The 23075-nt window shown below is 32.3% G+C and overlaps 2 protein-coding genes and 1 long non-coding RNA gene across 3 annotated transcripts; 2 read left to right on the plus strand and 1 right to left on the minus strand.

The window, feature by feature from the left end:
• Window positions 1-10552: 10552 nt before the first annotated feature.
• LOC114292129 (uncharacterized) lies at window positions 10553-11864 on the plus strand. The gene is made up of 3 exons (XR_003639590.2): window positions 10553-10817; window positions 10911-10966; window positions 11082-11864. It is a non-coding gene; the product is annotated as an uncharacterized LOC114292129 (long non-coding RNA).
• An 894-nt stretch (window positions 11865-12758) lies between these two features.
• Window positions 12759-17360, plus strand: LOC145792975 (oxysterol-binding protein-related protein 1B-like). Its single transcript, XM_082875117.1, has 4 exons — window positions 12759-13830; window positions 15658-15813; window positions 16865-16936; window positions 17021-17360. Exons 1-3 carry the CDS (start codon window positions 13675-13677, stop codon window positions 16877-16879), a joined length of 327 nt encoding a protein of 108 aa, XP_082731243.1. The 5' UTR covers window positions 12759-13674; the 3' UTR covers window positions 16880-16936; window positions 17021-17360.
• A 3490-nt stretch (window positions 17361-20850) lies between these two features.
• On the minus strand, window positions 20851-21643 carry CYS2 (PHYTOCYSTATIN 2). The gene has a single exon (XM_028208912.2). The coding sequence runs from the start codon at window positions 21485-21487 to the stop codon at window positions 21089-21091; it is 399 nt and encodes a 132-aa protein (XP_028064713.2). The 5' UTR covers window positions 21488-21643; the 3' UTR covers window positions 20851-21088.
• Window positions 21644-23075: the final 1432 nt, after the last annotated feature.

Consider the following 23075-nt stretch of genomic DNA (forward strand, 5'->3'; position numbering starts at 1 on the left):
GAGAAGAAAATGGTCATCCAGACGAGGGTATAAAGCTGGAAGTTGAGCAGGAGCCTCTCGAAAGATGGGACCCAAGACGTATTCTTGTTTATTGCTGTGACGAGGAACGAAGAGGCGGGCGTCTATGGCGCTTGACTCATCAGATGTTAACTTGGCGATCTCTTCATCAATACATCTTTTCAAAGCCATGGTTGGGCTTATACGATCACCAGCAAGCACTTTCAAAGAAGAAGAGTCCATTGGTAGCAAGCAGCAAGGAAAAGGTAAGGAAGAGGGGGTTAACAGAGGAAAAGGGTTTGTGTTTTAAGCGAGCGAGTGATTTCAGAGCACGAAATAAAAAGGGCTTTAAAAGAAAAACCTTTGTGTCCGGAAGATATGTCGCGTAATTCATTAAGTACTAAAAGTACAAACACGAAGAGCTTCCTCCAATATTGATACTTTTGGAGGGAAAAACACATCTCAGATGTTGAAGCCAGCTTCAAAATATAGTGTTTGGCTTCAAAACCAAATTTTGGCGCCAAAAGTCAAATAATAAACGACTTCGAAACTAAAAAGCCAGCTTCGAAGTGCATTTCATACTTATGGATGGAAGAATGCTCAAGTATTAGTTTACTTCGAAGAAATTAAAGATCTGTTTTAGGTTTCTCAAGGAAAGTAATGTCCTTCGAAGCATGACTTGAGATCCCTTAAGGATGAGAATTGCTGTTTGGAACATCAAAACCAATAATTGGTTTGTATTTAAGAAAGATTCCATTTTTAGACTAAAACAGTGCAACCCCGAAAAGGAGCTTTCATATTTTTGAAAGTATGAGCTGTTATTTTAGGGAAAAATGGTCAATTTAAAACTGATTGATCATACTGACCATGACCATATGTTGGTTATGATTGAAATAAACTTTAAGGGGTAGGACTGTCGAATTCGAAGCACTGATTCTAAATGAAAATCAGCAAAAATTGTCAATTATTCCATAAATTGGAAAAGTTTATGTTGGTTTTTAGTGTTTCATTTTAAATAATTGAGTCCAGATTCAAAGGATGAGGTTGTTCAGTTCGAAGCCCTGAATTTGCTTTTGAAGACAAATGGAGACAAGATCAAACAATGCCAAATAAAGAAAAAAAGTCTTGGTGGTATTAAAACAAGAGCAATTACATCGAATGGCCCTATTTGGGTACAAACTCAAGCTCATAAAAATAGGAAATGGAATAAATAACAAGATCATGAAATTTAATCCAACTATGATCAATGAATTTTTGTTCTTTCTTTATTCTATCCTCTATTTCTTCTAACATTGGCTGCATGAGTTGATGTGCTCTCACTTCGTAAAAGAGCTCTTCAGCCTTTATTTCGAATGCTGTTTCTCTCAATCCTTGTTCCAATTCGTCTATATCCAAGTCATCCCAGTACGCAGAATCTTCATTCTTGAAATCATTAAATTCTTCAATGAAGTTCTCTGCTTCGTACTGGGCATGAACTCGAAGGGACAAGAGTTGGTCTAAAGATTGTATGGCAGCCATGGAGGTCCGATGCCAGTGGAGAAGCAATGGAAGTTGGTCCAAAAACATGTGAAGCTCTGCTTGGGCGAGGGGATTGAGGACATGACCCCGAGTCAGAATATCACAAGCCCATCGAAGGTTCTTGAAAGGGGCTTCGTCCTCAAGAACATTGAAGGGCAAGTGAGAGAAAGCCACGAGCAGAAGTTGAGCTTGCTTTTGCTCAGCTGGAGTAGGGGAAGGTGGAGGCTTGTAAGGTGGAAATATCTTATCTGCGGAGAGGGCAAGCCTCAGTCTCTCTGTCCAGCAAGGATTTGGCGGGGGAGAAGGTGTAGATGCTTCTATTTCAGGAGATGGAGCAAGGGCAGAAGGAATAAGGGCATTAATATAATCAAGCTAGTCAGAAGAACAAATCTTCGCTTTCTGGGCTATGAATAATGGATTGTACCCTTGTGCCTCTTCTAGGCGTCGGGCGGCGTGCACTATCTTTGTAGGCATAGAAGATGTATACCATGCCACAAGCAGATTCTCCTCCAAACTGCGTCGATGGTCAATGGGCATGTAGGGATAGACCACTGAGCTTCGCGCATAAGAAGGGAACTCTAAAGGGTCAATAAATTCGACAAAGTGATGGTTGATTCGTTCCCTCAAATCACAGGCCTCAGGTTTTGACCAGCTTGTCCAGTCAGAAGCCTCAGAAGAGGGAGAAATCGTAGCCTTGTCCCACGCAGAGGGTTGTGAAGAACCTCCCATGTCCATATTTGTAACTTTCTGAATCAAAGGATTGAGAGCAGTTTGTTCGTAGTCTAAGGGTGAGTCAGAAGAAGAACTTCCCATGTCCATATTTGTGAGTTTCTGAATCGAAGGATTAAGGGCAATATGTTCGAAGTCCAAGGGTCGATAATTTGCAAAGGCATCCATGACCTGAATATAAAAAGGTGGGTAAAGGTGGCTAATTAATGCATGGAGGTTCTTTCGAGGAAGGACAGCATTATCATATGACTCTTAGTGTGCTCGATCAATGAAGGGAAAAATTGATTCGGCCATAAAAAATGTATCAGTCTATTCGAAGACTAAGGTGGTGGGGGTGTTCAAAAGATTGAAGGAGAGTTTAATGCAGATGATGAATGACAGTTGCATTTCTTGGAGAATGCAAAACCCATGCACGTTCTAAGACGTGGGAAAGAGACCTTGATCCACTAATATCACCAGGTATTGGGTATATTAGTGCGGGGGGTAATGTTGGCTACATATTTTGTACAAGCCAATTACAATTCGACGCATGGCAAAGTAGGGGTAGTATGGAAAGACTATTCAAATCTTCGATCCTGATCATACACGTGGCAGTTAGTGTTGGTTGTTACGAGATCTGAGTAGCAGTGGATCAACAAAGAGATACAAGGTGATGTGACATCAACGGTTGCTCACATTTAAATTCAAATTTAGGAGGGAACCCTAACTACAAGTGATGGCGCAATGGAACTAATCTTGAGGCAACATGATCAGCGATCATGGAGAAGCAGTTCGACGGTTGGAAATACAGTTCGATGGTCATCCTTGAGCAGTATAAATAGCAGAGAAGGCCTCAGAAAAAGTCCCCAGACTCAGATCCAAAAAAACAGTCTTATTCTACTTTACTTGGTTTTACATTTCCTGTTCTTTACATTCCTGTTATTTACATTCCAGTACTTTAAATTCTGCACTGCACTTCATTCATAAGAGCAGTTTCAAGTAGATTGTCGCTGCAAACCTCTACGAGGCTAAGTTTGAATCATTGTAAGTTTTTCATTCTAATGAAATGCTTCAGTTGTTCTTTATTTGATTGATATTTTGCTTAATTCTCCTAAATCAAGCCACCAATAAAGGTCCTCTTCATTGAGGCTGAGAGAACTAAAACACAATCGTCTGATAATTGATTGTCAATTAAATTTCTGTAAGGACTGATTGATCCTTGTTGGCATGCTCGCAATTACAATAATAACCTTCGAAAGCCAAAATGCCAACAATATTATAGTAAATTTTTTGAATTTCTTTGGATTGTTAAGGAAGAAATAAGTGTAATTTAACCCTGACAATTGATGTTATGAAGTTATATATTTAATATAATGGGTTTTCTAGTTCTAAAAAAGAAAAAATTATTGATTGGTTACGAACAATGTTACATGACGCTTCATGTGTACTGTAATTGATGGAGAGGATGAGCCTTACACTTTTGTGTTAGATGATTGAGAAATATGAGGGGCATGAGATTTGGTGCCTCAGGTCCGGCCAACCAATAATTTTTCTTTATTTTTATGGGTAAATTAAATTGATTTCTTTTGAGATTTAAAAAATATATAATAAATTTTATAATTTTAATATAATTATATTACCTTTAATTTTAATAAGATTAAATAGATCATAATTACTATAGATGTTAAAAAAAATATAAAATAAATAACATAAAATATATATTTTTATGTAAAATATTTGAAATTATTTTTTATTTATATAATTACAAAATTATTAATAAAAATGACATTAAATTTTATAAATTAAAATTATAAAAAATTTAAAATAATTATATTAAAACTATAAAATTTATTATTATAGTATATTTTTAAAATTTTGAAGAGTTTGGCGTAAATTATTTTATTTTTACTAGTATTAATCTAAGAGAGAGAGTACGGCCAAAAGAGATATTGGAGGCGAGGTGGTTAAGATTGTGCAAAATATCATCTAATTTGTTAAAATTGTATTGATCCATATTAATTCGCATCGCTTTAATCGTTAATCGCGATTTAAACTTTATAATTTATAACCCGCCTTTTAATCTGTTCCGTTCCACTATAGTTAATATATATATATATATATATATATATATATATATTTTAACCTTCAATAAAATATCAAAGTAAAAATGAGTGCAAGAGATATTTAAGATATGAAATTTATTACAAATTAATAATTATATATATGAAACATATTATGTAAAAACCTTTGTGTTATATTGCCTTGTTTAACATGTGCTTATTTTAGTTTAAAAGTCAAAAAATTATTAAAAAATTAAAAAATTTATAATCTATACTAAAAAGTTAAAGATTTTATTTTCTCTATATTTTTGTAAATTTTTTTGTAAAAAATCAAAAATTCATTTTAAACATACTAATTTTTTTATCTCATATTTTAACCAAAAAGTCAAAAAATTACTAAAATAACCTATTTCCAAACGAGACCATATATAAAAAATATTATACAAATTAATATTATATATTATACAAATATATAATAATTAATTAAAATATTTTTCAATCCATTAATATACCAAAAATCATCTAACTAATCTATTAATCTACTATCCAATTTATAATTTTATTCTCCACCCATCTAAGGGTTATTTGGGGTGTCCTAAATAAGTGTACTTTTTTTCTTTTTGGACTAAAAAATTGAGGTTGAAAATATGGATGTTTGGGTTAACTTTTTGACTTTTTATGAAAAAATGTGTAATAAAAAATTGTAAAAATTGATTTATAGAAAAAAATTTAAATTGAAAATTGTGCAACCGTAATTGTTAACTTTTGATGAATAATATTTACTTTTTAATTTTTTTAATTAATTTTTTAACTTTTTAACTTTTTTACTTTTTTACTTTTTTATAAGCTCCCAAATTTGACCTAAATTACATCGCATGCACCCGTAGAAGTTGTAATGGAATCAACAGAAGCACATGTCCCGGACTCCGTGACGCATAGTACCAATCTCTCACATCACTGCCTCACATTTCCTTATTTCTTTACCTATCCTTACATAGGGTTGTTTTGGTAACTTAAAAGTTCTAACTTTTAATTCATAATTTTTATTTATAAAATGATAAAATAGTCAAAAAAAAAAAAAATAAAAAGTCAACTTTTAATTAATTTTCCAAACAACAATGATTCATCCCACTAAAAATATCACCACTAATAGCACTAATGCATTAAAAAAGTAAAAAAAAAAAAATACAACTCTAAGACTAAAACATCACATCATTAATGACGGGACCCACTGCCACCTAATTAGTGCTCCCAAGCATTTTTCTTATCCAAAATATCCCATAATAAAAGAGTTATTGATTGATCTTAAAATATCGATACACGATGTCTTAGCATTTTAATAGTATTGTGATTAGTGAAAGAAATGAAATTTGTGTTTTGTAATTAAAAAATATAAAAAAATATGATGTATTATGATTAATGTGAGACACAATCACATTCCAAGACTAACCAATAATTTTTCAACGGCTATCCATTTGTCTCATTATGTAAGTAAAAAAAAATTTCGTGCCCTTATTGTAACAAAATTATTCTTGTCAGTGTAAAAACTGTAATTACAAAATACATCCGACAACGAATGATATGTTCAAAATTAATCACATATTTATTAGATTATTCAACTCTAGGGGTTGTTTGGGGTGTCTTAAATAAGTGTACTTTTTATCTTTTTGGACTAAAAAATTGAGAGAAAAAATATGGATGTTTGGGTTAACTTTTTGACTTTTTATAAAAAAACGTATATTAAAAAATTGTATAAATTAGTGTGTAGGAAAAAATTAGGATTAAGAGTTGTGCAGTCGTAATTTTTAACTTTTGGCGAATAGTGATAATTTTTTAAATTTTTGAGTAACTTTTTGACTTTTTAACTTTTTAACTTTTTTTCAACTTGTCAAACTTGATTTTTTTTTTAACTTGCAAAACTTAACTTTAAGTATGATATGGGGTTGGGGGGCTACACTTCAAATGGATATGCTTTTTTTTTTACTTATACAAAAATCAATTAGAAGATTGAATACAATTTAAACACCCGAGTGTGGAACCTTAAAAAAGTGGGACTCAAAATCTCATGTGAGAAAATTCTGTTTGATTCTAAAATTGATTTTGTTTTTAGAAATTTGATTTGTATTTATTTTTTGAAATATTTTCCAAATTATGTAGTATTGATAAAAAAATAAAAATAAAGGAATAAATAGATACAGAATAATGAAATGAAACTTGAAAACAATAAGCAAGGGAGGACCTAGGATTGGGTATAGGTGGCTGCAGCCTAGCCTAAAATTTAAAAATCTATAGAAATTTTTTTTCCCATCCCAGCCCAGCCCAGCCTCTTAATCTCTCCCAGCCTAGCCTTGCTCCAAATAAGAGCCAATCAGTGTGTTTGGTTTGAGTTTTTTGGATTAAATTTTTTGAAAATTGAGTTTTTTGATTTTTGTGTTTTTTTTTTGTTTTTAGTGAATATTTTTAAATTTTTAAACATTTTTTTTAGTTTTTAGATGTATCCAAAAAGTAAAACATTTGTGAAAAAATATTTTAAAAAATTAATAAATACATAAAAATACAAAAAATATACTGAATTTTTGAATTTTTTTTTTATATTTTTAGTATTTAATGAATTTTTAAAAGGTTTTTTTCAATTTTTTTTTACTTTTTAAGTATATTTATGTTAGGTATGTCTAAAAATTAAAAAAATTGCTTAAAATATTAAAAAAATTAGTAAAAATAAAAAAAAAGCATGAAAAATAAGAAAGTAGAATTTTCTGAAAAGTGTTTTTGAAAAATGATAACCAAGCAAGGTGAATAGCTTTTTTTGTTTGTTTTTTGATAGGCAGCCCAATAGTAGCCTAATACTTACCCAAAAAGAATAAATAGGCAGCCTAATAGGTTTGTATTTGTTTAAAGAACAAATCTCTCACAACAATACTTACATCTTCTAATAGATAGGTAGCGACCCTCTCCGTCGTCTCCAGCAACCTGCAGCAGCTCCACTTTCCTAACATTTTTGGTAAGTATAATTAACCAATTTTTTTATTTCGTTGGTTGAGAATGGATTTGATTAACAATGGTTTTGAAATTTTATCTTTATGCAACAAATATTATATTCCTCTATGTTTTTTTATGATGCTGCCTCGTTCAGTGTTCTATATTGCTCTTAATTTTTGAACTTTGAAATTTTTTTTTTAGACATATATAAAAATAATGAAAGCTTAAATAAAAATTATTGAGGATATATATAAAAACCTTAATATTTAAAATTATTGTGAATATACTCTGGTCTAATATTAAATAGGGCTAAATTTGTTTTAAATTTTTTTTAAGTTATAAATAATGGAACCTCCACACTCAAAAAAGGCAAATCCCTTTTCTCATTTTATCAATCAAAACAGAAGTCTAGTAGTACAACATCTAATGTTGTTGAAACATTTAGGGTATGTTTGGTTTGCATTTGGGAGATGAGTTTTAGGAAAAAAATTTAAAAAAATTGTTTGGTTTGAGTTTTTCTCAAAAAAATTTCAAAATCACTTACACATCAATCAATCACTTTTTCTCTCTCCTCTCTCCTTCTCGATCATTTTTTCTCTCACACACATCTACTCAAATTCTCCCAAAATATCAAATCATCCCAAACTCTAAAAAAAATAACTCTCCAAAAATATACAACCAAACAAACCAAAAAAATTTCTAAACTCTCCCCAAATTTTTTTTTCAAAAACAACTCTCCAAAAAACAAACCAAACAAGTCCTAATTTTCCGATGTGCAACTGCCTCCTGTGCCTCAAGAAAATAAACCAAGCAAATTTGATTCAACTATTACTTAATGGGATCCTGGTTCATGCTTGCAAATTTGTGAATATCTGATTAGTCAACGGGATGAGGTTAGACGAGCTTATGTGAACTTGGAGCCTTATCAACCTAAACTTAAGTATCCTAGGTCCTCATTTGGAAAGAAGAATCGCCGATTTCAACATATTTGGTTTAAACAATTTTCTTGGCTAGAGTATTCTCCTTTAAAGGATAAAGCATATTGTTTTTCATGCTTTTTGAAAATTGATCTAGATTTTGTAATAGATGAATTCAAATCTTTAAAGACTCGTCAAACACAACTTAGTTAGATTGTTTCTAATCAATAAATTTAGATATTAATCTATATTATATTATTAAATTCTATTTTTTCTTATGTGATTATACTTAAAATATATTATATAATTTTACCTTAATATTAGCCCACCCATCGAGAAATCCTGAATTAGCCCTTGACAATGAGTAAACAAAAAGGACATGTACAAGAGATATGAGAGTGACAACCTTTATGCAGCACTAAGGCACATAAATTACGGGCTCTTTCCGTCTCGTTGGGATTAAATATTTCACAAGTGATTTGTACCTCGAATCTGAATGCCCCGAATGCCCCTAATGCTCAAAATGACGTCGTTTTCGGCATTAGGTTTTTTTTTTTTTTTTTTTTTTTCTCTTTTTTTTCTGCCATTTTCGACGCAGAGGAAGGTCGAAGCAGAGGAAGAGAGAGAGGGAGAGGGAGAGAAAGAGGGAGAGGGAGAGGGAGAGGGGTCGCCGTCGTCTCTGATCCGTCGCCGATCGCCGCGCCTCCGCCTCCGTCGCCTCCGCCGCCTCCGCCATGCCTCTGCTCGTCGCCTCTGCCATCGCCGATCGCCGCGCCCCCCGCCGCCGCCTCCAGCCCATTTTTTAGGCCCCCTCCAGTCCCCCTCCCCCTCCTCCTCCTCCCCTTCCCCCTCCCCCTCCTCCGTCTTCGTCTTCTTTCTTCTGTTGAAAAAAATAAAAATAAAATTAAAACCACGAAACGACGTCGTTTCGTGGTTTAGGGGCATTCGAGGCGGAGGAATTCGGGCTCTCAATCAGTTCTCTAAATATTTTAGTCAAAAAATTATTATAAATTATTCTATAATTTTTTTAAAAAATTTTATGCATATTTTTTCGTAAAAAGTAAAAAGTAAAAAAAAAATACTAAAATAGTCTGTTCCCAATGCAAAAAATAGTAAGAAATGTACAATTTGTAATATGTATTTAGTTTTTTTTTTTTTGGTAAGAATAATATGTATTTAGTTGAACATAAGAAATATGGTAGATAAAAAAAAAAGAAAAAAAAAAAAACACTCACACACACTCGGTATTGGTATTTTTATGTGAACATCAAAAAAAACTTTCACAATACTGAGTTTTGTAATGAGAAAGTCTAAGGCATCTAGGAAAGTGCACATAAAATTATTCAGATTTGTAGATCAATGGTTACATGTTTAAACTTCTTGATGAGAGACTACAACATGAATAAATCTTGGTCACTGATTACAAATCCGGAACAAAAATTTAGATATATATATATTGAGGTTGTACAACTGTTCTTTTGTGATGCCTTTACCAAGTTTATGACCAGTGTGGAGTCAAGAAATTAAATTAGAAGAGCCACTTATTAATTATAATATTGAAAATTTTTACAAAAATATTTCATATAAATTTTTACGATTAAAGATAAAAAAAAACTAATATTATTTGTAACTAGTGTATTATAGACAATATAAAAAAAAGTCATGGATATAAATTTTAAAATAAATTATATAATGATAAAGTAATTTTTTATTAAAAAATTGAGTAAAAATTCAATATAATAGTAAAACCATGTTATCATTGACATGCGATATCACCAACCAATAGTAAAGAAACACATACATGATGAACTCTACATGACAAATGTAACCAACAATCCAATAATAAATTTCATATCTTCATTGATATTAATTATATTTGCAAGTCACACTACAAGGATTTACACATTTGGCGACCACTTTTGCCGACCAAAAAAACTTTGGTCGCAAAAAAATGACATTTGGCGACCAAATATTAATTAGTCGCGAATGATCATTATTTTTGGCGACCAAATATTATTGGTCGCAAAAGAATATATTTTGGCGACCAAAAAATAAGTTGGTCGCAGAAAGTGGTATGCTTTTGCCGACCAACTATAAATTTGGCCGCGAAAGGTCACATTTTTTTTGGCGACCAAAATTTTGGTCGCCAAAAACTTATTTTCAGCAACCAAAAAAAATTAGTCGCCAAATTAGCACTTTTAGCGACTAATATTTTAGTCGCCGTTGATTGAGATTTGGCAACTAAAAAAATTTGTCGGCAAAGGGTACATTTTCTGCGACTAATCTGGTATTTTGGTCGCCAAAAATTTGGGAGGGAATTTTGAAACGTGGGGCGGGAATTGAAATTTTTTATCTTTAGAATCTGTTAGCTCACACTTTTTCATTTTCTCTTCTCTCATCTCTCTTTGAAATAGGTGCGAGACAAGCGAACAAACAACACCGAACCACTCTCTCTCTCTCTCGTCTTTGCGTTCGATTCGAACCCTAGGCACATTGAATCAATCATTCAGAGTCTCTCTTGGATCTTCAATCAACTTATACATACACAGAAGAACAGAGAGATAGATAATAGAGAGGCAGAGAGAGAGAGATTGTAAGCTAATGGCGGAACACTCTGTTTTAGACCAGCTCCTCGATAGTAAGAAATTCAATCTCTCTCTCTCTATGTATATGTATATACATGTATATGCATGTATTTACATGAGTTCTAATCACCATTGAATCATTTCAGGCACTTTGGATGATTTCCAAAATCTCCAATCTTACTTCTTCTGTTCAAACTCAAAGGTATTACTCTCTCTCCTCATATACATATACATATACATATATATATATAAATATACATATACGTATACGTATACGTATATATAAATATGTTGATAGCTTTGCCCTTTGATTTCAGGAGTGGAGATGGCGAAATGAAGAAACATGAGAGTTGTATTATGCCTAGTAGTGAGTTTCAAGGCTTCGGTATGGGTTTGCCTGACTTGAGAAGTAAGAAAAAGGGCAAGCAAAAGGTTTCCAAAGAATCTCATGTTTCGGAAGCTCTTGATAAGCTTAGAGAGCAGACTAGGGAGGCTGTCAGGGGACTCGAGTTTGTCACGGGCTCGAAACCCCTTGCAGACGATTTCGGAAAGGATTCAATGATGGAGGATTAGGTTAAGCAGTTTGAGGAGCTTGTTGGGTCTCAGGTATTTGCTTCAATTTCATGAAATTAGGGTTTAGGGTTTCGTTTATTTCTTTGGTTTTTTGCAGTTATTTGTTTGATTAGTATTTATTTATGTGTTGTGGTAACAGTCAAATTGTGAATTCACTATGTGCTTTTGGGATTTGATTGAGTTGATAATTAAGCTTTTGCTCAACAATCATTTTCCAATTGGATTAGCACAGTGTTACCAGAAAACACTAACCCTGGCGATTCATATTTTGGAATGGGTGCATTGAAGTATTTTAAATTCTAGTAGTGTAATCTAAATAAGTGTAATGAAGTTTGACTAGCTACTAGATTAGCTGATGTGAAATAGAGTTGTCAGGTCATCCATAACACTGTAGTCAAAACAAACAAGAATTCATTTTGATTGAATCAGTTAGTTTTGTGTAATGAAGTTTGATAATAGAAGGGAACGTTGACCTTACTATGACTTTCCCTTTGAAAATATTTTTTGGTAATCTGATAACTGCAAGGTCTGAGGTTTTACTTTTAGCAACAAGATGGTAAAATTGTTCATGCTTTTATTTTTTATCCATTTGCCTATTCATGTTTTTATCTAAAGACAGATTTGTTTTTGTATTTTCTAACACTTGACAGATTAGTGCATTGAATTTCATCTATTAGTTGAGCGCTTTCTTAAATAGTTGCTGTAAGGTTGTTGATACATTAAATTTTTTGAATTTAAAATATGTCGATCAAATTCATTTTGAGGTGTGGGTCATATGACATGAGATTTAAATCTTTGCCATATATTGCCTCATAAACACTTCGACATTTTGATCAAGAGAAGTGGGGACGATGATTTATTCAATTGGTAGTGTTTCTTCAGTATCAATGGATCAAGGACGATGATTTAATTGGTAGTGACGATGATTTAATCCCATCTGAAAAGGTAATTTATTCAATTGGTAGTGTTTCTTCAGTATCAATGCATCAACTTTAATTCCAGATTAATATTGAGTTTGTTTCATAGAACAGATCATTGATGTTACTTGTGTGTTCAGAAGGTAAATTGGGAAAATAAGGGAATATTCCTTTTTTTTTTCTTTTTTTTTTTGGTTTCTCTTCTTCACTCCTTGTTATATCAACATCCTCATCTGAATATGAAAATTTTCTTTTCAGTGATGATGTTTTTCCATAAATGTATGGTTAAAGCAGAATTGTTGATGTGTGTATATTGAATCGGTTACTTCTATGCTTCTGGGAGCTCATTCTTTGGTGGGATACCATACTGCTACATCTTTGAATTGATGTGCTGCTAATTATTGTGTCAGAAGTTTCTAAAACATCATCATCTGACCACAAACATAGGTTTTTTATTTTTATTTTATTATTAAATATATTTGCTTTTAACTTGGCATGGAATTTTATTCTTTTCTAGCAGCAGTATGCAAATACTGAAATAATCACCAGGTTTATAAACTCTAGTCAACAATATTGGTGTTTCATCAGATTCATAAAAGATGGAGTTTGTTGCGACGACCATTGGTTTATTTAATTTTATAATATATCTACATGTTCAAGTGTCAGTTAAATGCATCTACAATTTACCTAGCACTTTAACAATTGCAAAGTTGATCATATCAATTGGCTAAGAATCTTTTGTTGTCAAAATTTTCAATCTTATTTTATTTTTCTTATTTGAGTGCAATTAAAGTCATAGCTAATAATATTAGATTATTTATGGTGAAACTTCTCCTTTCTTTCCCTTCTTTAAAAAAACTTCAGTCCCATTTCACTTTGTTATAATACTCATTAGTCTCCATCTCTCTCTCTCTGTGTTAGATAAGCATCTCTCTCTCTCTCTCTCTCTCTCTCTCTGTGAAGTCAAAATGCATCTCCATCCATCTCCACCCTCCTCTTTGTTCTTCATGATCACACTGATCTTCATCTTAATCCATATTCCATTATCCGTGCATGCCACTGATGAACAATTTCTAAACTGCAGCAAAACCTTCCAGTGTGCAAACATGCAGAACATTGATTATCCTTTCTGGGGAGGCAATAGACCAGACTACTGTGGTCATCTGGGCTTCCAACGCGCAGAATCTGACTTTGTTTTTCGGCTGCAGCCAAATTCCAGTTCTACAACTGGACAGTTCTAGGCAGTTCAACTACAGTGTTAATGGGATTGATGACAGAAATTTTTATCTGACTAGAAGCACACTATTCTCCAAAAGTACGATAAGTTGTTTTTCAAGTGTCATAGTTCCAGTCTTTCAATCTGTAGCTCAGGCTTTGGAGGGTAATTCATATTCTTCAACAAGTCTAAAGGCAGCTCTTGATGGTGGTTTTGGGTTGCAGTGGTCTGCAAATAGTGATCTGTGCAGTCAATGTGTCACATCGGGTGGGCAATGTGGGTATGAATCGGGTTCAAGCTCATTTACTTGCTTATGCTCAGATAAAGCTTATGCATCCTCATGCTCTGCAACTCAGAATGGTATGTGCAATTTTATTGGTTCTTTTTTGGGACCATAATTCGCCTTCAACAAGCTTTTTCATAGAAGTTTTCTTTCTTAAAGTCTTTAATTTTCTTGAAATTTTCCTTTTTACAGATTGCTTTTAGAAATTCATGTTGTTAATTTGCTAATATTTTTGGCTTTGCACATATTTATAATGGAACTTGTTCAGTAAAATTTGATTAAATCACTGTCTGTATTTTCTTATTATGCCACTTTCTGTTAAAAGCTTAAATCTGAGTGCACAATAAAACATACAATACACCTCACAATATCTCAGAGAGATTTAAAGTTTATTTCTCCATAAAGTTTTTACCAGCCTTAAAATTAGGGTGCTGGCTTTCTAATAAATGTATGTTTTGCATCTAAGAAGTAACAAGATAGGGAACCAGATTCTCTATCCCACTCTCCTCTGTCCTCTTGTTCCAAATCACTTCTCCATCACTCCATCTATTTTTCTAACTTTGCAGTATGAACTTGCCAGCCACAAAGTTTTACTTTATGTTTTTTTTTTTTTTTTTAACAGGAACTAACAGGATGTGTTCATTTCTGTTGGAGCTAGCAATATTCATAGAAACTGCCATGTTTTTGAGTTTTCAAACCACTCCAATGTTGTTCTGTTAATTAGATGTATATCTAGAGCTAATTTCACATTTTCTATTTTCAACAGCTCAGAGCTTTCATTAAAGCTCATAATCTTCATGAAACTCAGATATTTGCCAAAATTGAGACAGTGGAGGTAAGCTAGGCATTGACATTATAATTGAATTCCTGAAGGAAATGATATGTTCTATTTTGCTGTTATATAATTGCAACTGTAGTGTATAGATGGAACTATCACCATTAACCTTAGCCCCAGAAAAAAAAAGCTATTTTAGGAAAACCACTAATTTTTATGTTAAGAAAATATAAATATTTAATAGTTAGGGAGTGGACACCAAATAGTGTACTCTAAACATTAGATTCAATTTAGAATTTCATGCCTTGGAAATGTCTGAGAGGGGAACCAATGAACAAAAGCAACCATTTAAGAAATGCTTTCACTCCATGGGATATTATGGTGGTCTCTTTACATCAAAATTATTGCTATAAATGTGACAGTTTGATTTGGAGACTTCTGGACGCATACATGGATGGATTTTTGTTTATGATTTTTTTGTCGCTGTTTTGTATCATCTCCTAGGTGGATAGTCATGATTAGCTCATTATTTGAAAATAATCATTAAGGAATTAATGAAGACGAACAAGATCTCCCTATGTGCCCCCGGTGATGTTCAAACAGTGAGAAAAATATGAGATATATAGCAGTCCGCAATTTGTAAATGGCAGAAACTTAAATGAGCCAATTTCTATATACATGTTTGGCAAATGTTGTAAATGAGTGAAGTGATAAATTAGTATGCTCTTTCTTGATATTGATGCTGCCATGATTGTTATTATTATTCTTGTTATTGTTGTGGTTATTATTATATTGTGAGAAGTAGAGAACGTAGCTAAAGGGGTCCACAACAAATTCATTTTCTTACTATTTTTACATACTTTGACTCAGAGTTTGGTAGGTTAATTGCAGAGTATCCATTTCTGATTTTGTGTTTTGTTCAATATTTGTGTGGCTATGAAAACATTGGAGATTTATTCATTCTTTTGTCTAGAACCTTCAAGACTTTACATTTGAAGTCTCTAGCTAAAGAAAGCTTTAAAAAGGAAAAGAACAGAAAAAGTATAAAGTTTATCTGGAATTGACATAAAAAAAGTTGAGGAATTGATCTTCTTAAGTTATTGATTACCTTCTTCGTATGACTTTGTAGGGTAATAGCCTTATGAGGATCCTTAATATAGCAGCATTTGCTGTGTCAGGATATTCTTGTACAGAGGAAAGAAATTGCAAGCCATTTAATCCATTATTGGGGGAGACATATGAAGCTGCTTATCCAGATAACGGCCTCCGTTTTATCTCAGAGAAGGTATTTTTAATTGTTGCTTGAAGTTTTAAAATGTTAAGTGCTTCATATATAATATATTTTTTCCAAGTTTGTGATGTTTAAAGTTGTATATGATTCACTACCTTCTTGATCCTATTCTGTGGGAAGAAATCTATAGAAAAATATTGTTATGCTTATCTGTAACTAACATATATAGAAAATGCTGTAGTTTTTTATTTTATTTTTTATACTTTAAGAATAGATTTTTGAGTCTCCAAACTAGGGGTAAGGTTGACTACCTATTACCTCTCCCAAACCCTTATTATAAAGCAAGAATTGTGTACTGGGTACAACCTTTGAAAATAGATTTTTACCTATGTGATGTGTCACTCAATTGTAGTGTATAGATGGAACTATCACCATCACCATAGAACTATCACCATTAACCTTAGACAGATCTTACCTTTCTCAAAAAAAAAAAAAAAAAAGCTTTAACAACCCCCTGTTTCGCCTAGTATGTATCTTTTTATTTTGTTTAAAATTAATCGATCTTTTCCCAGAATTAAAAAAATTACCCAGAATTAAAATATACGTATAAGATGTATTCTTTGTATAACCCTCAATCACTAACTTTAAATTTACATTGCACACTTTATTTTCCTTATAAAATTATGCCTATAATTTATTATTTTGTGATAAATGTCACTATTGTACTGATCTAATAGCCTCATATCAGTTGTCTCATACCAATGCAACAAGGTCATACCAATGAAATTGACACCCAAGGTATTTGGATTTGCAGGACAAGTTTGTTAGTGGAACCAAGGTTGAGTTAGGTTTCCTATTTCATCGATACACTTTGTCTCGTTCCTTGACATCTGTGACCCAATCTTCAATATTGAGAAGATTTCTTCATCCCTTATGGCTTTGATTCATTGCTTTTAACTGTTGTTTTTATCACAAGTAATGCCTTTTTTTCCCTTCTTTAATTTGCTTTTCCCCTTTTTTTGCATCATGTAGCATTTGTGTATCTGGGACAGCATCTTTTTTTGTGTAGGCATGGGACAGCATCTTAAGTTTGCTTTCATTGCAGGTACCTGGATCATAATCAATTTACTGGGAGAATCCCGGATGCATTCTATAAGCACACTTTCTTGAAAGAAATGTGAGTTTCTGTCTTCAATCACTACAAGCAAATTACAGTTACCCAACACTAGGTCAAATGCTAACTGATTAAATGTTGTCACAGGTATATTGAAGGAAATACTTTCCGGCCAGGTGTGAACCCTATTAGCATCCACAATGTCCAGCACTATGTCAATGGTCAGGTTGTCATCGAATCAGCACGGGATACTCTGGAATCTTGTAGTAAAGCACAAACGGACTCTTATCAGGAGGAAGTTGCAGTTGCTTAGAAACATATCTAGCTTATTCACAGCCTAATAGTTTTTTGGGCTATTTGTATTTTAGTCATGGTGTTTGCATAACATCTTGAATTTGGAATTTGCAATGTTTCTATGGTACCTTCTCATATGTATATATAGAAAGTTTATTTTATATTGTATCAATATTTAGCACTTGAGTACTTCTAGTTTGTGTTTTAAATGAATTATTAGTTTGCATAACATCTTAGGTTTATTATGGATTGAATGAATTATTAGGAATTACAGGTGTATTGTTTTCCTGCTTTGGCGACTAATTTATTAGTCGCGACAAATAAATAATTTTTTTTCGCAAAAAATGACAATTGCCGACCAAGAGTTTTGGTCGCAAAAAATACATTTATTGCCGACCAAAATAGCTATTGGTCGTGGAAACTCAGTTTTGCCGACCAAAAGTTTTGGTCGCGAAAAGTAACAAATGGCGACCAAAACATTTTTTGGTCGTGGAATGTCACAATTGGCGACCAAATTTTTTGGTCGCGGAATGTCACGATTGGCGACCAAACTTTTTGGTCGTTGAATGTGATAATTGGCGACCAAACTTTTTGGTCGTGAAAATATCACTTTTCGCGACCAAAGTGTTTTAGCGACTAAACGAATTAGTCGCGGTAATGATATATTTCGCGACCAAAAATTTAGTCGGCAAATCCGACTTTTCCCGACCAACCAAAATTTTGGTTGCGAATTACTTTTGCCGACCCTCAATTGGTGACCAAAGTAGCGACCAAAAAAATTGGTCGCGGATAACTTTTGCCAACCAAAAATAGACTTTTAGCGACCAATTTTTTTGTTGCAAAAAGTGTTAATTCTTGTAATGTCAATAATGATAGACATCACCATTTTATTGAAATTTTCATAGATAATAATATGACTTATCATAGTCTTTTTATTTTTAATTAAAACAATCATTATTACTTTCATAATTTTAAAAATGTTATTGACATTTCACTCTAAATAATATTTTTACAAATATTTTTATTTAAATATTTTCTTTTTGTTTGAGGAAAAAAAAATTCCAAAACCCAGGGGCACCTGACCCCTCTGGGCCCTCTATACCTCCACCACTATTTATAACTGAGAAATCACTAATTTTTAGTGGTTAAATAGCTAATATTTACAGTCTAACAGCATTTATAAAATGCACAAGCATGAATATTGCTAAGGCAAATACAATTCATTCAAGTTTAATACTTTGAATTGACAAAAAAAAAAAAAAATGAAAATAAAAAATAAGATAAAAGGACATTCCTGCAAAAACTAAGACAAAAAGCCTAAAGCCCAAAATAAGAAAATTTAGCCACCTCAAAGAAAATCTAAAAAATCTCAAGGTTTTTATGTTTATGCTACACTTTCTGGAATGATGGATTCTAATTGGTTTGACTAGCATTTATAGAGAGAAGGGCTCATCCAGAGAAATAGATTTATATGTTGTTCACAACTACATATCACAAGCATTTGATGTTTATTTACCATATGACCCTTACAAAATTATAAGCAAAAAGAGAATATAAAATGGTTACTTGTAAGGTTATATTGGTTGACTGGGGAGAGATGTTATTGTCCTTTGGGTAGTACTGTCTCTGTGGGCAGGATATGCATATGCATATACATGCAGCAGTTAGTTGAATTTACTCAATTTGATTACTTGCAACAACGTGATTTATGAAGAGTGCAATTTGCATTGCAAATAAGCACTCAATTCTCTTTACGTGGCTAGCTTTTTCTGTTTCCCTTGTTTTTTTTTGGGGTTATGTAACGTTTTCTGAGTCAGTTGACGCGCATCAGATAAGTCGTTACAGTCCAAATAAATCTTTCGAATATACATTTGCTGGATAGGGGATTCGAATTTGAGACTTGAAAGGGAACAAACCTCCAGCATCACTCACTGGGCTAACCACCAGTGGTTTGTTTCCCTTGTTTGCTTCCTTTGTTCACCTCTGTTGGATACTTTGATACGCATGTGATGGATTTCTTGCAAAGCACACGCACCAAACAGATTAGAGGATAGTTCTCTCTCTCTGCACATGCACGCTGCGTGGAATTGTTTGTTCTAAAATTACAGTCGATAGTTGTTGATTGTGTCTCAACATTCAAACACGTTTCTGTTTTAAAATTTTTTTAGTTATATTTGACCGAAGGATTTGATTTGATGAAAAAAATAAAAATAATTATAACAGAAAATACATGAAAAAAAGTAAGAAGGAAATATAATTTCACTTTTTATATCTAAGTTCATTTAGATTTATTTCCTCTCTCTATTAATTCTTTATTTTTTTCTTTCTATTTCTCTTTTCATTTCCTTCATCAAAATCTCTAATGCTGTGTTTGGTTGGAGTTTTTGAGGTGGGATTTGGAAAAGAAATGAGAAATGTAATCCTATTTATGTTTGGTTATAATAAAAAATATATGGAAAAAGAAAGGGAGTGAGAAATAAATAAAGAAATAGGATACCTTTTAAGACATCAATTCTATTTTATAATCAACACAACCAAACATAGTTGGGATTTAGAATTCTATTAATTCTTTCTCCTTTTCCTTTCATTTCCATTTCTCTTTCCATTTCCCTTCCCAAATCCCCCAACCAAACACAGCGTAACTAAATCCAGCCTCTTACACTTTCCGTTCGGATTTGGATTGAATATCTGGGTGAAAAAAAGAAAGAAATAGTGAGAAATAGTCATCGCTGTTTTGGATGAATGAAGATGTGATAAATTGTAAGAAGTGATAATAATTAGTAAGAAAAAGAAATCTTTTAAAATTTATGTTTTGTTTCTTGTCAATAAATGAGAAACCAAAGTTGATACTTAAATCGTTCAAAAACCTAAACGGTCCTTATAAATGGAAAGAACTAAAAATAAAAAGATAAATTTAAGTTAAAGTATACTTTTAATCTTGATAGTTTCACCCCAATTTAATTTTGATTTGCAAAATCGAATAATTTAGTCTAGTGATTAAAATTAACAATTTTTGAGATTAAATTAAAATTAAATTTAAAATTGTATAGGTTAAATTGTTTTTTTTATTATATATAGATTAAATTGTTTAAAAATAAAAGTGACACTTATGCTAGGTTTTGTGGAGGAATTTGAAAAGAAAAAGAAAAAAAAAGGTGAAATGTAATTACCTTTTCTTTTTTCCTTTTTAAAATCTTTCTTGAATTCTCAAATTAAACACAGCAGTAAAGTAAAAAGCGAAAAATGTAAGTTACTCATATATACGGAAAAAGCAGCAAAGAAAATATTCCAACTTGTTTCAAATGAATTAATCCAAAACGTACACCAAGTTTTATTAAGGTGTTTTTAGAAAGTGGGTTATAATCTACTTTTCGGATTACAACACATTTTTTCTCTCATAAAAAAATTATTTATAAATAATTTTTAATCAAAAAATTAATTATAACCATCTTTTTAAAATAGAGTAATCTAATTAATAAAAAAATGTTCACGAAGGTTCATCTTTAAATTTGTGAAGAGGAAAAAAGGGAAAAAAAAAGGAAACTTTTTTAGTTCATTCACTTTGCTGTTCTCTCTTTCGTTCTTTTCCTTGATCAATATTTGATTCAAATAATCAGAGTGGTCAAATGAAAGCAAATATGAAACCCATCTAAAGCAAATAACTTAAGCTCAACACTTGTCGATAATAATATAAGAATTTGAGTGATCATAAGCTACAATCACTTTTATTATCATTAGATCACATATTATTGTTTTTATCACAATACCACATCACAGAGCTCCCACTTACACATCGTTACAAGCACACCCCCAAACACACAAATCAAAATGATAAACACAGAGAGAGAGAGAGAGAGAGAGAGAGAACACAGTAGTAGACGAAGATTTAGAACATGGAATTGAAAACCCTAGAGGTTAATTTTACTTGGTAGCAGGTGAAGGAGAGAAGTTGAGCAACTCCTTGGAATGAGCCCAGGGTTGAACCACCACCACCGCTTCAAACGTCCTTGGGATCTCACTCCTTGAATACCCGGCGGTGATCTTCAAATAGTACTTGATCCCGGAAACAACCTGCTTCTCCGCCTCCACCACCGCCTGAAACCTCAGATCTGCTCGTCCTCCGTTGAGGTGGCTCTTCTTCTGCTGGAGGTTGTATTGCTCCACCGAGTACCTCCCTAGCTCCTGAACCTCCTCGTTCGACTTCACGTCCTTCACCTTCGTCCTCCCTCCCACCATTCCTCCGTACCCTCTCACCGCCGTCGAAACCACCAACACCACCACGAGGATTAGCAGCACCGCCGATGATGAATTCTTCGCCATGGCCACCCCCGGTGAGTTTCCTAATTCGTGTTTGTTTATTTATATATATAGAGAGAGAATGTGTATGTATAGGTTTAGAGATATTTAGAGAGTTTGTTGCAATGAGATGAGCATGAAAATTAATGGCAATGGAATTGCTGATATATAGAGGAGAGAGAGAGAGAGAGAGAGCGAGGTGATGTTTGGACACGTAATTAGGAGTACATGGGGTGGCAACACGAACGGCGTGCCGCGTTTTAGCAAAATGACGGACTCTATCTCTCTCTCTCTCTCTCTCTCTGATAGAGAGAGAGAGGAGAGTTAGAGAGAGAGAGAGGAGCATGGCTTTACATCTTGACATTCTTTTCCATTCTTGTCCTCCTCATCTTTTGTTTTTTAGCTTATCTCGCATGGGTAAAAATGGTAGTGTAAAATTGGCTATGGCCATCGTTTTTGTCAATTTTGTTGTTTTTTTACAAAATTAAAATGAATGTTTTTTTATTTTTATTTTGATTTTAAATAACGGAATATCAGTAGGGTATATATTGGCCTGTTAACCTGTCCGGTCCAATTATATTTTTTAAAAATTGAAAAAAATTATTTTAATTTGTTAGATTAGATTCAGTCAACAATTTTAACTTGATATATTAATAGGTTGGATTTGAGATTTATATTTTCAACCCAAGTCGGCCCAGCTCGCTATTAAATAAATAAATAAATAATATATTATTATTTTTTATTTATTTTAGTATTTAAACTTTACTTTTATTGATTGTATTGAAACTTACATTTATAGTGATGCGTGATTGAATTTATTTTAAAAATCTTTTAATTTATAAATACGATTTTTCAATTTATAATCATGTAAATATATTTATTTAAAAAATATAACGTGATTGAATTTAATTATGAAACATTTTAATTTGTTTTTTAACATATAACCCGATGATTATGTTTGAAATTTATAATTACTTTTTGAGTTTGAATTGGATAGATGTTGAGGTCCAAAGTTAGGGTAGGACTAGACCAGGACTAGATTGGACATATACAAATCTCTTATATATTCAACCCAAATCCAATGTGACTCGACAAAATGTCAACTCCTAGATATCAAGATTATTTTCTTTTACGAAAAAAATATAATTTGAAAATGTAGTATTCATATCATTTTTTAGCACAAATATTATTCTCTTTTTAATTTTAATTTTTTTTATTGCTTTTAACGGTTTGATTATCTCATCATAATCATAAGTTTTTGAACATTATACAAAAGGAAGTGAAATTTTTGAGTACGTCAAATCTTGTACCAAATTGAACACACAAGTTGTGAATTTGCATACGGTTAAGGCTTTTTATTTATTTATTTATTATATATATATATATATAGATAGATTTGGATTTGGCATACCATAGAGCTTATATGTGTAATTTTGTGTTAAAAAAATGACAACAAAAATTTTAAGTTGCCAAAGGAAAAAATAGTTGGGAGAAGATAAATATATCAGAGGCCAAGTTAGGATTGTGTAAAATACCGTTTAATTCGTTAAAATCGCATCGATCTATATCAATTTATACTACTCTATCTGTTAATCACGGTTTAAACTTTAAA

This window comes from Camellia sinensis, chromosome 6 (genome assembly GCF_055761805.1).
Source record: "Camellia sinensis isolate YWXY chromosome 6, ASM5576180v1, whole genome shotgun sequence".
Taxonomy (NCBI): Eukaryota; Viridiplantae; Streptophyta; class Magnoliopsida; order Ericales; family Theaceae; genus Camellia; species Camellia sinensis.